The following is a 14,064-nucleotide window of genomic DNA, read 5'->3' as shown; positions in this document are numbered from 1 at the left end:
GCATAGGGAAAAGTCAGGTGACCAGCCAGCTTTAAGGAAGGCTAAGGGAAGAGGAGCTTCCCACTGCCTAATTGTATGGTCTAACACCAGACCCAAGTCCCCAAAGGTCACTGAGGATGCGGATGGAGGGGAAGGGAAAGGATGGTGGGAAGGACCCCTCTGTTTCTCTCTGCAGACTCAGGACTGGTGGGAGCAAAGCTGTTCAAATAGACACAGAGACAGGCCCTTTAAAAAAACCAAAGCAGACCCTGGGATCAACTTTATTGCTGATGGTTGTGGCCTCTCCTCCCTATGACCCCGTCTCTCCAGTGGTCCATAGCTCCTCCAGGATAGCACAGGGCTTAGGCTCTGCTGGGCCAGAGGCAAGGGAGACAATCTGCCTTCCAAGTCTGCCTCCAGCTCAGTCCCTCCCCTGCGCCCATCCCACCCTATTGCACATCAAATCATGTAAACATGGCTATGGGCATGGCCCGGAACAGCAGTGAGGCAGATTGATGTGTAAACGAATTTGGGACGGGGAGCCAGACCCAGTCACCCAGCCCCACCTCACGCTGGGGCCCACAGTTAAATCTGGAAAAGCTGGGGGGCCTGGTCCCAAACTCTGGCTCAGATGATGCAACAGTGCAGACAGCTCAGCTCCCCTCTGCCACCCACCCTCTCAGATTCCAGGTCCTGAGGTCCACCCACCCCTGGGCACCCCTCCAGGCCTGGGCAGCAGATGGCAGTGTCCAGTTTTCTCCCTCCCACCCCCAGCTGGAGGTCACTGGTGCTGGGTCTTCCTAGATGCCCGGGGGAAACCAGAAACCGGCAATGGCAGTCTGTCCAGCCCTGTGGAAGAGGCAGGGTGGGCAGTCAAAAGCGGGATATAGGTTCAGTCCTCAGGGATAAGACAACCAAGCCACAGAATGGGTGGATGAGATACACTGCAAACAAAGCAGACAGCATGCCATCTCCCCTGCTTGGGATGACCACTGTTCCAGAGGGCTCCATCCCACAACCCCACCAGCCTCACCCCCACTCCCTCTCACCAAAGGCCCGGATCAGCTCTGCCCGCACAGCTGCGGTGAAGGTTTTCACCAAACAGAGAGTGGTGAGGCCCGCGAAGGCTGCGTTGTAGAGGAACACGATGTAGAAATTGCCCAGCCAGTTGAAGCGTCCGAAGTCACCCAGAAGGTCCAAACGAGTGAGCCCTGAAGTACAAAGGCCAGGATGGGAGGTAGGCCTCCCCAACCCTTCCCTGGCTCAGAGTCCAGCTTTCTGCTGCCTCCTGGTGGCCACATCTCAACACTGCAACTAATAGGTTGGCTTCTATTCATTCGTTATTCCTATCTCCCAAGCTCTGTCTCAGGGACAGTTCAGGGCTATTGAAGAAAGTGTCAGCAGCTAGGCTTGCTTTAAATTCCCTTCCAGAGTTTGGCATCTTCTCCTCCCATGGGGGGTGCCCTCTGGCTCCAGGAGTCCTGAGGAGCATCCTGGGCCTGCTACTTGTTCCTGGGCCAGGAGCCTACAAGCCAAATGTCACCAAATGTTTTTTTTAGTAGACAGAGCAGTGTGGAGGCTAAGAGCTCTGACTCTGGTCATGGCTGCTTTGGTTCATATCCGAACTCCACCCTATCTAACTGTGTGATCTGGGGCAAATTCATTAAATATCTGTGCCTCCGTTTCTTCAACTATAGAGAAAATAATGGGACTGTGAGAATTAAATGAGACAACACACACAAAGCACTATATGTGCCAGGCACTATTCCAACACTTACCAAGCCCCTAACAATAATAATATAATCATCATAAATTAAAATTCTGGAGGGCTTCCCTGGTGGTGCCAGGCACTATTCCAACACTTACCAAGCCCCTAACAATAATAATATAATCATCATAAATTAAAATTCTGGAGGGCTTCCCTGGTGGTGCAGTGGTTGAGAGTCCGCCTGCCGATGCAGGGGACATGGGTTCGTGCCCCGGTCCGGGAAGATCCCACATGCCGCGGAGCGGCTGCGCCCGTGAGCCACGGCGGCTGAGCCTGCACGTCCGGAGCCTGTTGCTCCGCGGCAGGAGAGGCCACAAAAGTGAGAGGCCCGCGTACCGCAAAAAAAAAAAAAATTCTGGAGCCCCACCCCCCCCCCCCACTTAAAAAATATTCCTACCAGCATCCAACCTTAAAGGAACTAACTGGTGGACCCACAGGCCAAGTTTCCTAAATCGCCATGGCATAAGTACAAATGGTACAGTAGAGAGAATATGAACTTAAGAATCAAATAGAACTGACTTAAATACTAAATCATGTACAGTATACGGATGATGATGGTGGGGAGGTGGGGAACCTATGCAACTCCCCTACTACCTTGGGTGAAGCAGTTACAGTTTTGAACATTTTTACCAGGTAATGCTAGATCATAGCTAAAGATGGGAGAAGAATTGAGCATGTTATTTCATGCCCAGCATGTAGAAAAAGCACTGGACACTGGACTGGGGCTCAGGAGACAGAGGTTCTAGCCTGGCTTGGCCTTGCTTCAAACAAGCTGTATAACTCTGGGTAAATCAGTTAGCTTTTCTGTTTCTCTCTCTCTCTTTTTTTTTAATCTTAGTTTGGCCACGCAGCACAGCAAGCCAGGATCTTATTTCCCCGACCAGGGATGGAACCCACGCACCCTGGAGTGTAAGTACGGAGTCTTAACCGCTGGACCGCCGGTAAAGTCCCTGTTTTTCGTCTTTTAAATGAGAATGTTGGGACTTCCCTGGCGGTCCAGCGGTTAAGACTCCGTGCTTCCACTGCAGGGGGCAAGGGTTGATCCCTCATGCCGCAGAAAAAGAAAGAACTGTTTATCAGATGATCCACCGCAAAAGAAGATTTGGGGGAAAGTGGTGCTTCTCCACCAAAAAAAAGAAATGTAAGTAGGGGAGGCTGTGGGATGGATGTAGCAAATGGAAAAAGTATGAGCTTTGAAGCAACACTACTCTGAAGCTCAGCATAGCATTTTATAGAGCCTCTGTTTCTCCATCTGTAAAATGGAGATAATCCCTCCTCATAGGTTTGTTGTGGGAATTAGAGAGAGCATGAATATAATGTGTCTGCTTAGTACCAGTAGGTACTCAAAAAAAGCCAATTCTCTTACCTCCTTTTGCTACTTACCCAGGGTTCGAGAGAAGACAGGAAGTGCTGAGCTTAGGACCAGGAGACAGACACAGTTCCCAATTATCTGGGTGGGATTAAGGAAAGGGCAGGTCAGGGTAGCAGAGCTGCCAGCACCTAGTGCCCAGGCACGCCCCCCAGGCCAGCTACCTGCGTCATGGCTGTGTCATGCCATCTGGGCCGCAGTCCCCAGAAGAGTGGAGAGCTGTAGAATCCCACGACCGAGGAAACCATCAGGTAACTGTCACTGGGTTAGGGAAGAACTGGTCTGCTCCCAGGGATTAATACCTCATCTCAAAGGGAACAGACCTCTCTCCCCCAGCGCTCCTTTCAAATCAAGTCTTTTCCTTCTTTCTGAACCCCGGGTTGGCCAAGTCTTGCCCCCTTCCCTATCACTCCCACTGTAGCTCTGCCCAGCAACCCAGAGGAGACAGGTTTGGTGAAGAGAGGCAACGGTGGGTTTCCAGAAAGATACAAGATGAGTACGACCTGAACGACGGCACCAAAGGAGCCCAGCTTGGAGAAGGAGACCTGGCCCAGGGAGGCACCCTGAGAGATGGAGCAGTGTCACTGTGCAGCACGCCCCACCATCATCAATGCCACCCGCACCCAGCCTACCCTCTGGCCTCAGCTTCTGCCCCCTCACCCAGCCTTTCTTAGGCCCTCCCCAAAAGATACGGTGGGAGGGCAGCCCAGTACCTGCATGCCCCGGGGCATGGCAGCCTCATCGATGAGCAGCTCCAGGATGTGGATGGCCACAATGAGCACAGACAGACCCTGTGTGAGGCAAGGTCATGCACTCCCATCCCTGTCCCAGCCCACAGTTGTATCCAGAGTTGAATGTTAAGAGCAGACACTCTGGTCCAACATTTTCAGTTTCCAGTTAGCTGTGTGGGACCTCCTGAAGGCTGATGCTAGCAAGAGAGCACCTTTGAGGGTATTATAAGGTGCACCCTCTCCAGATGGGAAGGATTGCAAAAAGGCCAAATAGAAAAATATACCTCTTCCTCCAGACAAATAAGACTTACTCCCAAGTCCAGGATGTAGCAAATGGGGGGATGGACTGGATTTCGACCCTTATTTTCACCCCAGAGCAAACCTGCATAACTGCTTAGGCCCTGCGCGGCCTTGGGCAAACTCCTTAACTTCCCAGTTTCGTCATCTACAAAATGGGGACTGATGTGCTCAGCACAAGGCGGGACACAAAGTAGATACTCGCTGAGAGGCAACTACTATTATTGATGATAACCAGGTCCTTGCATCTCCTCCCTGCTCCCTGAGAAGGTCTAAGGTACTCAAGGGCCTACTACCTCCCACCCCCACCAAGGCTGGTATCCGTACCGTCAGTACCAGCAAGCACAGCATGGCCAGTGGGTAGCCCAGGTTCCGCTGCCAGGCTGAAGCCTTCCGCCGCTTCTCTGTGCAGGGATGGGAAGCAGTTAGCAAGGGCCTAGAATGAGGCTCTCTTCTCCTTGGGGAAAGCAGGCATCCCAGTGCCTACCAACCCACATACCCAGCAGGACCCTCTGTGTCTGCAGAGCCAGGACCCGTCTGTGCAGCAGTTCCATGTCCAAGGGCAGCCAGCAGGAAGTGGGATCTGAGGGCAGAGAAGATGGTGCTGTCCCCGAGTCCTGCACAGGCCCTGCCCAAGCCACGCTCACCATCCCAACTGGGAAGAGCTGCGTCTCACTGCAAATCCTGCGGGTCAAAGCTGCCTCCTCAAAGGCTGAGCAGTGCAGCTGCTCCTCCAGGTCCTCCAGCAGCTGTGGGCGGGGGAAAGGGAGGGATGGGCTGTCAGAGGCTCCCTGATCCCAAAGGCCCCAGGAGAAGCCTGCTCATCTCAGGCCTCCTTTGTCCTATTCCTTCCCCTTCCCTCATTCACCGCCCTGCGGCCAGGCACTTTATGCAGTCCCTCCCAGCTGCCATGTCTTCTGCTTTGTATGCCTGGTGACCAGCTCCAGGTGATGAGGGTCAAGGATACAGGAGCCAGCAAAGGCTGTGGCCCTCTGCAAGGTGTGCACTGCACAACTGTAGGGTTGCTTCATTGTTTGGCTCCAGCTTTGCAGGAAGCCCGCCCTGCAGGATCAAAGGACAAGGGGCACTACATACCCGGGGCTTGACCAGCAGCTTCCCAGTGACCGAGAACATGCGGGCGAGACCTAGCGGAGTACACACTGTGGGGACAGGAGCCAGTCACCTACCAGACCCTTCTCTCTACCGCTTCCCCTACCCACCCTTCCATTCCATCCTCCACCCTGGTTGCTCTGGCCTGAGGACCTTACCCATTCCCTCTCAGGTCCTGAACACTCACCCAGGAGCAGCAGGACCCCGAGGAAGGAGATGCAGGAGTAGAGGTAGGGGAGGTAGTACTCCCAGAAGTCTAAGGGTAAAAAAAAGTACGTCAGCCCATCTCTCTCCTCCTGCTTACTGGGGGATGACAGGCCTCAGAGTCTAGGCAAAGGCACAAGACAAAAGCCTATAGGGGTTAGGAAAGTAATGTAAATGAGGAAAGCTGGCCAGATGAAGGAGCGACAGAGACTATAGCAAACTGGAGATCCTATCTAAAGGGCACAACCACTATTTGGCCCAAGTCACTGGGGCCTAGTGTGGCCAGATCCTCAACCTTGTCAAGCAAAGCCAGAAACCTGGATATTAATGTGAAATCTCCCCGTTTCAACAGACTCACATTTTTTTTAATCATTGTATGGGCCCAATGGAACACTTCTACAGGTTGGATTTGGTCTGAAATCCATCCGTTTGAAACTTCAGTCTAAGGGGGAAGGTCCCAAACTGCTCCACTTTAGAGGGATACAGTTGGTCCGGGCAAGGGAACATCGGCCAGCTGAAGAGTCAGCCGGCCTGGAGGGTGGGGAGGAAGCTGGCCTTCTCACCATACAGGGACTCCGTGCTGGCCTTACTGTTGTCCACAATGGCTGACGCCACCCACACCATTCCCAGCACCAGCAGAGTGAGGAACATCAGCATCACCACCGTCTCGTAGACCCGGGCCAGGACACCCTACAGGAGGAGGCAGTAGGTGGGGGGCGGGCAGTGTGGGGAAGGAAGGAGACGGCAGAGATGGCAGCTTGGCTGGGGACCCGAGAGGACCGGATTCAGGAGGCAGTGGAGGGCGTTTCCCGCTTACTCTGCTAAATCACTCTGTCCTCCTGCCCCACAGTCCGGGATCATTCCCTCTACTGGATATCCTTCATTTGCAATCCCCCTCCCCAGATCCCTTCTCCATCCCTGTCTTGCCCTGGGAGGCTGACCCCGAGGTCTGTGTCACATAAGCTCTTTGCCCTCTGGTTTCCTGTTCACCTTGCCCAATGGGAAGGGCTGGCAGGAGAGTGGAAGGTAGGAAGAGAAAGAGTCCAGGGTAATTTTTTGTGTTTCCTCCCACCTTGGGCACCTTGGACACTAGCTCCTCTCCTGGGTGGCCACACCTCCCCAGTTTCCACTATCAGTGGCTTCCAGAAATTATTTCTTCCTTTGGCTCCCACAGGCTTAGGGGTGGTAATGACCTCCTGTTGTCACTAGCGCCTCAAGCTCCTTAGTGCTGATTAAACCTCTGCAAATAGTCTCTTCATTAAAATCTCTTCAGTTGAACCATCTCAGTGGAATCCTGTCTCCTGTCTGCACAGAGTGATTGATACATTCCCCCACTCACCTTTCTGGAGCCAGCGAAGCCCTCAGACTCAGTGAAGAAATAGGCAAAGGGCATGAGGAAGATGAGGGACAAGTTGGAGAAGAGGAAAACGAAGTTCCAGAGGCCTAGAGCAAAAAAGGAGAAGCAGAGATGGTCATTAAGGGGGGACCCCAACCCACTGGGGACTGACCATGTGGCAGGGAAGGCGGGAGGGATGGGGTGCTCTATGACTGATTAGCCCAGGCTGTCTGTGTCTGCCCTACCCTATCTGCTCTCCATCCCCACCCTCAGCTGCAACCAGGATCGATGTACCATGGATGAGGGAGCCGTTGAGCCACTGGATGTAGTAGTTCCGAGGCAGTGAGAGCAGCACCTCGTTGCTGATGATGGAGAAGGGCAGGAGCAGGACAGCACCCAGGGCGACTGCCAGGGTGAAGGTGCACAGCTCGAGCCTGGGCAGAGAAGGGGAAGTGCCTCTGATTAGCTCAGACACTCACTTCCATGGGCCCAAGAAGCCCCATTCATCCCCACAGGCACTTGTGACTTCTCCTAGAACCAGCTGTAGCAGTGACAGACCTAGGGAAAGAGCTGTCTAGCTGGGGCTCTACTCACTGCCTCCCCACCGTAGCCCTTACCTCCAGGAAAGCCTTGGCATGTGGGATGGGAACACCTCAGGCATTTATGGGAAACTGGTCGCCCGCCATATCACTTGCCCAGACTGTCCCCAGGAATGAGGTCCTCCCGCACTTGCCTATAGGGTGTGCCGGGCATGATGCCAAGCTAAAGGGCCTGACTTCTCTGCTCAGCTCAGGGAAGTGGATTTCTGAGCTTGCCTTCTTCAGCCTGGACAGAGCAGGGTCACTCCATATGGCTATGCCCTATGGGAAGGTACTAAGGCAAAGCGGGGACAAGGGGAGTTGAAACCCAGCTTCATAGCCAAGGCCTGTGCCCTGGGCTGCATCAGCTGAAAAGAAGGGACAATTATCTAGCTGGTCCATGGGAGGTCAGAGAGGGGGGTTGCCTTTTAATCTGTTGCCTGTTGAATCAGAGGGGTCATCTCTATATTTTTCTCTTTAGGTGCTAGTGAATAATAACTGCCTAGATTAAGGGCCATCCTCTCAGAAATAAGCATGCCCCGCCTTTGGGCGTTCCACCTTCCCCATCCCCTGCCGTTTCCATCAGTCTGTATCCCCACCCCACACCCTCTCCAGTGGCTGCTGGGAGGTGACGCCAAGCTGGAGCCACTTCTGGTGACTTAGGCCCGCAGAAGAGGCTTCAGAGTTCCCGGCCAAGAGGCTGCTTGAAGCTCCCGGCCCAACCTGGGAGACAGGAACAGCAGCTTTTCCAAGCATCCCTAGGATAGCGTAAAGCCAGAAGAAGCCAGAAATGGGGCGGAAGCAGAAACTCTCTCTTCTGACACCTTACTCTCCCCCAGCTCCAGGGGCCTCAGATCCCAGCTTCTAAAGGCTACTAGTGCCAGGTGCTGAGACAATGACACTTACGCAATCTTGTTGACTGTAGCATCTTCATCATCCGCTACAAAAGACAGAGGCATGGGGAAGAGGCAGGCCATCAGTGTGCAGCTCTGGGAGCCATCTGTGTTGCAGTGTGCTCTCCTGCTCCCTCCTGTCTCCTGAAAGAAGGGCCTGGGCCCACTGAGGCAGAGCTGGGCAGGAGGCCCTGGGAGAGCTCACACTATGAACCCCACAACCTATTCTCTAGCCAGGGTGGCAGCTAAAAAATCAGTGGTCCCAGGGGCTTCCCTGGTGGCGCAGTGGTTGAGAGTCTGCCTGCCGATGCAGGGGACACAGGTTCGTGCCCCGGTCCGGGAAGATCCCACATGCCGTGGAGCGGCTAGGCCCGTGAGCCATGGCCGCTGAGCCTGCACATCTGGAGCCTGTTGCTCCGCAACGGGAGAGGCCACAACAGTGAGAGGCCCGCGTACCGCAAAAAAAAAAAAAAATCAGTGGTCCCAGGTGGAGAGAGTATGGACCAGAAATTCCCCCACTTCCCTCCTTCCCCAGCTCTCCTCCATCATAGGTTCCTCTTTGTAAGCTGCAAATACAATGAATGACTGGTCTGTGAGGTTGGTTACATCAGTGGCTAGGTATAGCAAAGGGAAATGGCAGGGGCGCAGGGCGGGGAGGGAGAATCATGGAGAAAGTCCCCAGGGAAATCACACTGAGGACTAGCTGCCTTCTTGTCTGAGGGTGCATAAAGCCGTCTGGAAGGGAGGAAAGCTTCAGGCCAGGACAGGAAGATCTGGACAGGCTGGAGCTAGGAACTGTGGTAAGTGTGTCCCTCCCCTTAACCACACAATGCCTACAGAAAGCTTTAATCTGAACTCTCTACCAAGAGGAAGGTCACCATCACCAGGTCCTGGGGCCCCCGTGGTCAGGGAGGTCTCTGGTCCTGGGTATAGGAGCACTAGGAGAGGAGATGACAGAGCTTGTGCCCATGATAACATTCACCCTGCAGCTGCCTGCTTTAGGTTCACAGAGAGCTTTCACATTAGCCATCATATCTGCTCTACACAATGACAGTGGACTGGGTAGAGACTGTTAGGCTCATTTTGTAGAGGATGCAACTGAGGGTCACAAGAGTTGCATTACTTGCCCTGTGGCTCTGTTAGTTGAGGGACTTCCATCTAGACTTTCCACTCTACCACCTTGTCTCTGCCTGTGGAAGGAGGGAAGCAGAAGAGACAGAGGCTCCAGAACGGCCACCCCTCCTTTCCCAGCAGGCACCATAGGCTGCTTCCCCTGAGGCTGGTGCCATGGCAACAGGAACACTGGCAGAGGGCAGGCAGAAGGGAGGGAAGTCACAGGTACCTGTGGTGAACTCAGCAGGCTTCTTGAAGCGGGTCAGGGCGATGTGGCAGAGGATGTAGAGCGTCGCAAACAGAAGTGTTGAGATCTGTGGCAGAGTGTGAGCGAGATGAGAAGCTCTAAGCCCCACACATTTCACAGCCCCAATGGCCTCTCTTAATTCCACAAGGACACTTTCCCAAAACTAGGTTCCATACTTCCAGGGGTTCCATCTTTCTCCCCAGTACTTCCTTCTAGTCAAGGCCTCAGGGGCCTACAAGAAGCATCAGACAGGGGCTGTCCCATGCACTTGGGAAAACAGTACCATGCCCAGCTCTACAAGGGTTTTTTCCCAGGAAAAAAATAGTTCCAACTGAACCCTGGTTGGTAAATTGTCAGAGAAGACTGCTAGAGATGCACATATCCGCACACCTGAAACAGGCCACAGAACCAGAGGGAATTTACTCCTAGCACATTATTGGAAAAGGAAGCAGGTTTGAGGGGAAGAAGGGGATGTCTGCATTGTCCTGGTGCTGCACCCCCCTCTTCCTCCACTCCCACCTTGATCCAAGCTCTAGGAGAAAATAAGTAGGAATCATGTTCCTAGACCAACTCAGAGCTTCTACTCTGTTTATTCAGGGGCCCTGAAAGATCAGGTCTGCTCTGGGCCAAACTAGAGCCTCTTTGATGCCCTGTCCTTAATAGTAGGCTTTAATTGGAGCCCCACATCTATAAAGTTTCTAGAGCTGGCATCAGCCCCTTTAAAAGCTATCAATCCCTGGTCCCTACCTAAGGTGATTTGCAACTGCAGGGTAGGCCTCAAAGGGTCTGTCCCATGCCCCTGGGGGACTACTCCTCCAATGGACAGTTATGGCAGGACTTGGCCAGGTTATTCTACACATGCATGCATCCCTACTCTACCGCAAGTAAGCTGCTATTGCCCAGGGAAGGAGCCACTAGACAGCCTGGCTCCACAACCAGGGCCAGAGAATCTTGAGATGTTATTGCGTTTGAAGTAGGCAAGATCAGGGACTTCCCTGGTGGCGCAGTGGTTAAGAATCCGCCTGCCAATGCAGGAGACACAAGTTTGAGCCCTGCTCCAGGAAGATCCCATGTGCCACGGAGCACCTAAGCCCGTGCACCACAACTACTGAGCCTGCGCTCTAGAGTCTGAGAGCCACAACTACTGAGCCCACCTGCCACAGCTACTGAAGCCCGCACATCTAGAGCCCATGCTCCGAAACAAGAGAAGCTGCTGCAATGAGAAGCCCATGCACCACAACAAAGAGTAGCCCCCACTCGCTGCAACTAGAGAAAGCCCGCACGCAGCAACGAAGACCCAACGGAGCCAAAAATAAATAAATTTAAAAAAGAAGGCAGAATCAGTCTCATAGGTGCTCCAGTCCCCAAGAGGAGCTGACCCTACAGGGAATCTGCATACAGCTCTCTATGCAAAGAGCGAAGTCATAGACCCCAGGAGAACCAAGGGTCCAGGACAAAACTGTAGCTTTTAGTATCAGGGAAGTAGGGTAGAATGAGCCACTCAGATTGTAACTGCAAGATTTTTACTGCCTAGTGCTCTGCCCTGGGCTTGCTTAATAAGCAGGAAGGTGGGAGGGCTCAAAAGGTCAGACTGGAGTTCCACGCAGTTCCATGCAGTTCCAGCAGAGGCTAGGTCATTTTCTAGAGCAGGGGATTGGAGCCAGGTGGGGGAGGTACTAGAAGCCTTCAGGCTGCCCTTGGCCAGCACTGATGTCCTCAGCTAATGGGACTAAAGGATGGGGGAGACATCCAGGAGGCTGCTTCTCTGTCCAAGGTCTCATCCCTCCCTGTTCTCTAGGAATGTGGGTCTCTGGCTCTACACTGTCTCAAGGCCTGGGTGTGCCTCCACGATATGCCCAACCCTGTCATGTGGAACTATCCACTAAGAAACACACAAGGAAAGCTTCCTGAAAGCAGATCTGGAGCTCTACACATGGACAGATATACTCCCTACTTCTCAGTCCTCACATATAAGGGCAGACCTAGTTATGCCATGGCTCACTTTAGCCCTCCTCCAATCTGAGGCTGCCCAGGGCAGACTACGGCCAAGTCTGAGAAAAATGAAGGATGACCCCATCAGTGGGTTCTCCACTCACTAACTTCTATTCTTCTAAACCCTTCCCTTTCCCTTTAGTATTTGTGGGTGAGGGCTACCCAGGGGAGCTCCAAGAGAGGAGACAGAGAAGAAAGGAGAGAGATGAGAGTTCAGAGCCGGCCTGAGAAAGATGCGATCCCCTAAACTCCACTGGGTGTCCCTGGCCCAGAAGTGAGGAGTCCCTTGCTGTGTGGCAGTTTCAGCTGTTACTCTAGGTGGCAGTGAGGCAGTAAGGAAAGCAGCCAGGTGCCCTCTGTAGCACCGGGGGAAACCACTCACAGGAAATCCCTGAATGGCTGGGAAGCTAGGAAACTCGGCTTGCAGGATTTCTAACAAACACCAATAAGGGGGAGGAAAAGAAGGGGAAACTTTAGTTGTTCCCCATCTCTACACAGTAGAATCCACCTCAGCAAGAGTACTTTCTTCTAAAGTGGGAAACCCACCAAAGTCCACTGTTCGTCTCCCCTTCATCAAACATTATTTGGGTTTGAGGGGTAAGTGCAAATAAGCCTCCCCCCAGCCAAACCCATCCCTCTCCAACCATCTGACTAAAACCGGCAGGCTCACCAGGCTCCCAGACACACGAAGACCTGCACTCCGAACATGGGCGGGGGTGGGGGACAGGAGGGGGGAGGGGCGTGTCGAGTGGGAGGAACGGAAACCGATCGGCTTTGTTTATCGCGCAGCTACCCAGCTGACCCGATCTAGGGATTCGCCAGCCCGAGCACTGGTCGGACCAGGGCCCTTCGTCGTTAGCCCCTGGACCAAGCATTGTCTGCCGGCACTCTGAGCCCAGGTGGTCTCACTCCGACCCGGACCCTCCCTCTCCCGCGACCCCCGTTCCCCACTTGGTCCTACCCTTCCTGCCCGGGTCCCGCACTCACAATGCACTCGCGGACCTTCTCGTGGAATAGCTGCTCTCGCACGGATAGCACTTCGTAGTCAGCTGCTTCCATACTCTGCTCAGCATGACTGGGGCGGGGGTGTCTCCGGGCCCGGGGAGGACCAGCGGGGATGAAACCGCCGCCGCCAAGCACCCGGACCCAGCGAAGGAGCCGTTTCTTGCAGCCTGTGACGAAGACTCGGGGTAATCTGGGGCTCAGGTTCTGTCGTCTGGACGCCCTTCCCTTAAAGGGGCAGGCACCCGCGGGCCTCGTTTTAAAGGGCCCCGGCCCCCCGCTGCTCCCTCCCCTTTAAGGTCAGGCTTCCGTAGAGTTTCAACGCAGACACCAGCCGATGGGCACGCTAAGAGGAAGCGCAAGTCCCGGTTCTATTTTACAAGAGGCAGAGCGACAACACAACGGATGGGCGGGATCATTCCAGGGAGCGGAACTCATTGGTTCCTACTGAGCTGCCGCTCTTCGCTAGAGGAACGCTGATAGGGTCGCCCCGTGGAAGGCGGGACCTTTGGGGCTTACCGGTGCTCGTTCTAAAACTAAGCAACTGTCTTTTTCACCTCCCGTAGTTGATGAGCAACGAGTGTGACCTTGGTTAAATAAGCCATTTGGATCAGGCCATCCAGGTGGAATGTGAGAGCACCATAGGGTTCTGAAAGGTACGGCTGCTCAGTAACAAAAGGCCCGTAGTAGCATTTTCTTTTTTTTTTAATTTATTTTTTTATACAGCAGGTTCTTATTAGTTATCTATTTTATACATATTAGTGTATATATGTCAATCCCAATCTCCCAATTCATACCACCAGCACCACCACCATCCCCTCCCGCTTTCCCCCCTTGGTGTCCATACGTTTGTTCTCTACATCTGTGTCTTTATTTCTGCCCTGAAAACAGGTTCATCTGTACCATTTTTCTAGGTTCCACATATATGCGTTAATACAGGATATTTGTTTTTCTCTTTCTGACTTACTTCACTCTGTATGACAGTCTCTAGATGCAACCACGTCTCTACAAATGACCCAATTTCGTTCCTTTTTATGGCTGAGTAATATTCCATTGCGTAGTAGCATTTTCTGAAAGTGTTTATTGTGGGGTGAGGAACCCACTGCCGCCAAGTTTTCACTCAGTCACTTTTGTGGGAGCCCTAGTGTGTGCTAGAACAAATACCAAAGAAAAGTGGATAAGAAACTACAGAAATATCCATCTGAAACTTTGTGAGGAAATGCCCACAGGGGATCATGGGCTGAGTCAAACATTAGCTGACCACCTACTATGTGCCACTCACTTTATAGATTTTATCTCATTTTACCCAGGGAAAGCTATGATTAGCATTTTAGAGATTAGAAAATGGTGAGATATTGTCACAAGGGATGCAAGTTACCTTCCTATGACCTTGATACATGTACTGTTTGGGAAGTCCCACCTTCATGGAGTTAAACCCTTCCTCT

General features: G+C 53.1%; 1 protein-coding gene across 4 annotated transcripts; it reads right to left on the bottom strand.

The window, feature by feature from the left end:
• Window positions 1-226: 226 nt before the first annotated feature.
• LMBR1L (limb development membrane protein 1 like) lies at window positions 227-13,004 on the bottom strand. 4 transcript variants are annotated; one of them, XM_030835186.3, is made up of 17 exons: window positions 12,605-13,002; window positions 9,608-9,692; window positions 8,279-8,312; window positions 7,089-7,228; window positions 6,798-6,901; window positions 6,022-6,148; window positions 5,442-5,510; window positions 5,240-5,304; window positions 4,821-4,893; window positions 4,644-4,727; window positions 4,472-4,548; window positions 3,830-3,907; window positions 3,606-3,679; window positions 3,281-3,371; window positions 3,131-3,197; window positions 1,029-1,190; window positions 227-828 (listed from the first exon to the last, which is right to left on the bottom strand). In XM_030835186.3, the coding sequence occupies exons 1-17, from the start codon at window positions 12,674-12,676 to the stop codon at window positions 761-763; spliced, it is 1,470 nt and encodes a 489-aa protein (XP_030691046.1). In that variant the 5' UTR covers window positions 12,677-13,002; the 3' UTR covers window positions 227-760. The 4 variants fall into 4 exon arrangements, with proteins under 4 accessions (XP_030691046.1, XP_060162337.1, XP_060162338.1 ...); XM_060306354.1 differs by having other exon boundaries at window positions 4,644-4,893; window positions 12,605-13,004; XM_060306355.2 differs by lacking the exon at window positions 12,605-13,002 and having other exon boundaries at window positions 4,644-4,893; window positions 8,279-8,409.
• Between the last annotated feature and the right edge of the window lie 1,060 nt (window positions 13,005-14,064).

This window comes from Globicephala melas, chromosome 10 (assembly GCF_963455315.2).
Source record: "Globicephala melas chromosome 10, mGloMel1.2, whole genome shotgun sequence".
Taxonomy (NCBI): Eukaryota; Metazoa; Chordata; class Mammalia; order Artiodactyla; family Delphinidae; genus Globicephala; species Globicephala melas.
The sequence above is the reverse complement of the archived record's forward strand: the minus strand, read 5'-3'. Positions and strand labels throughout refer to the sequence as shown.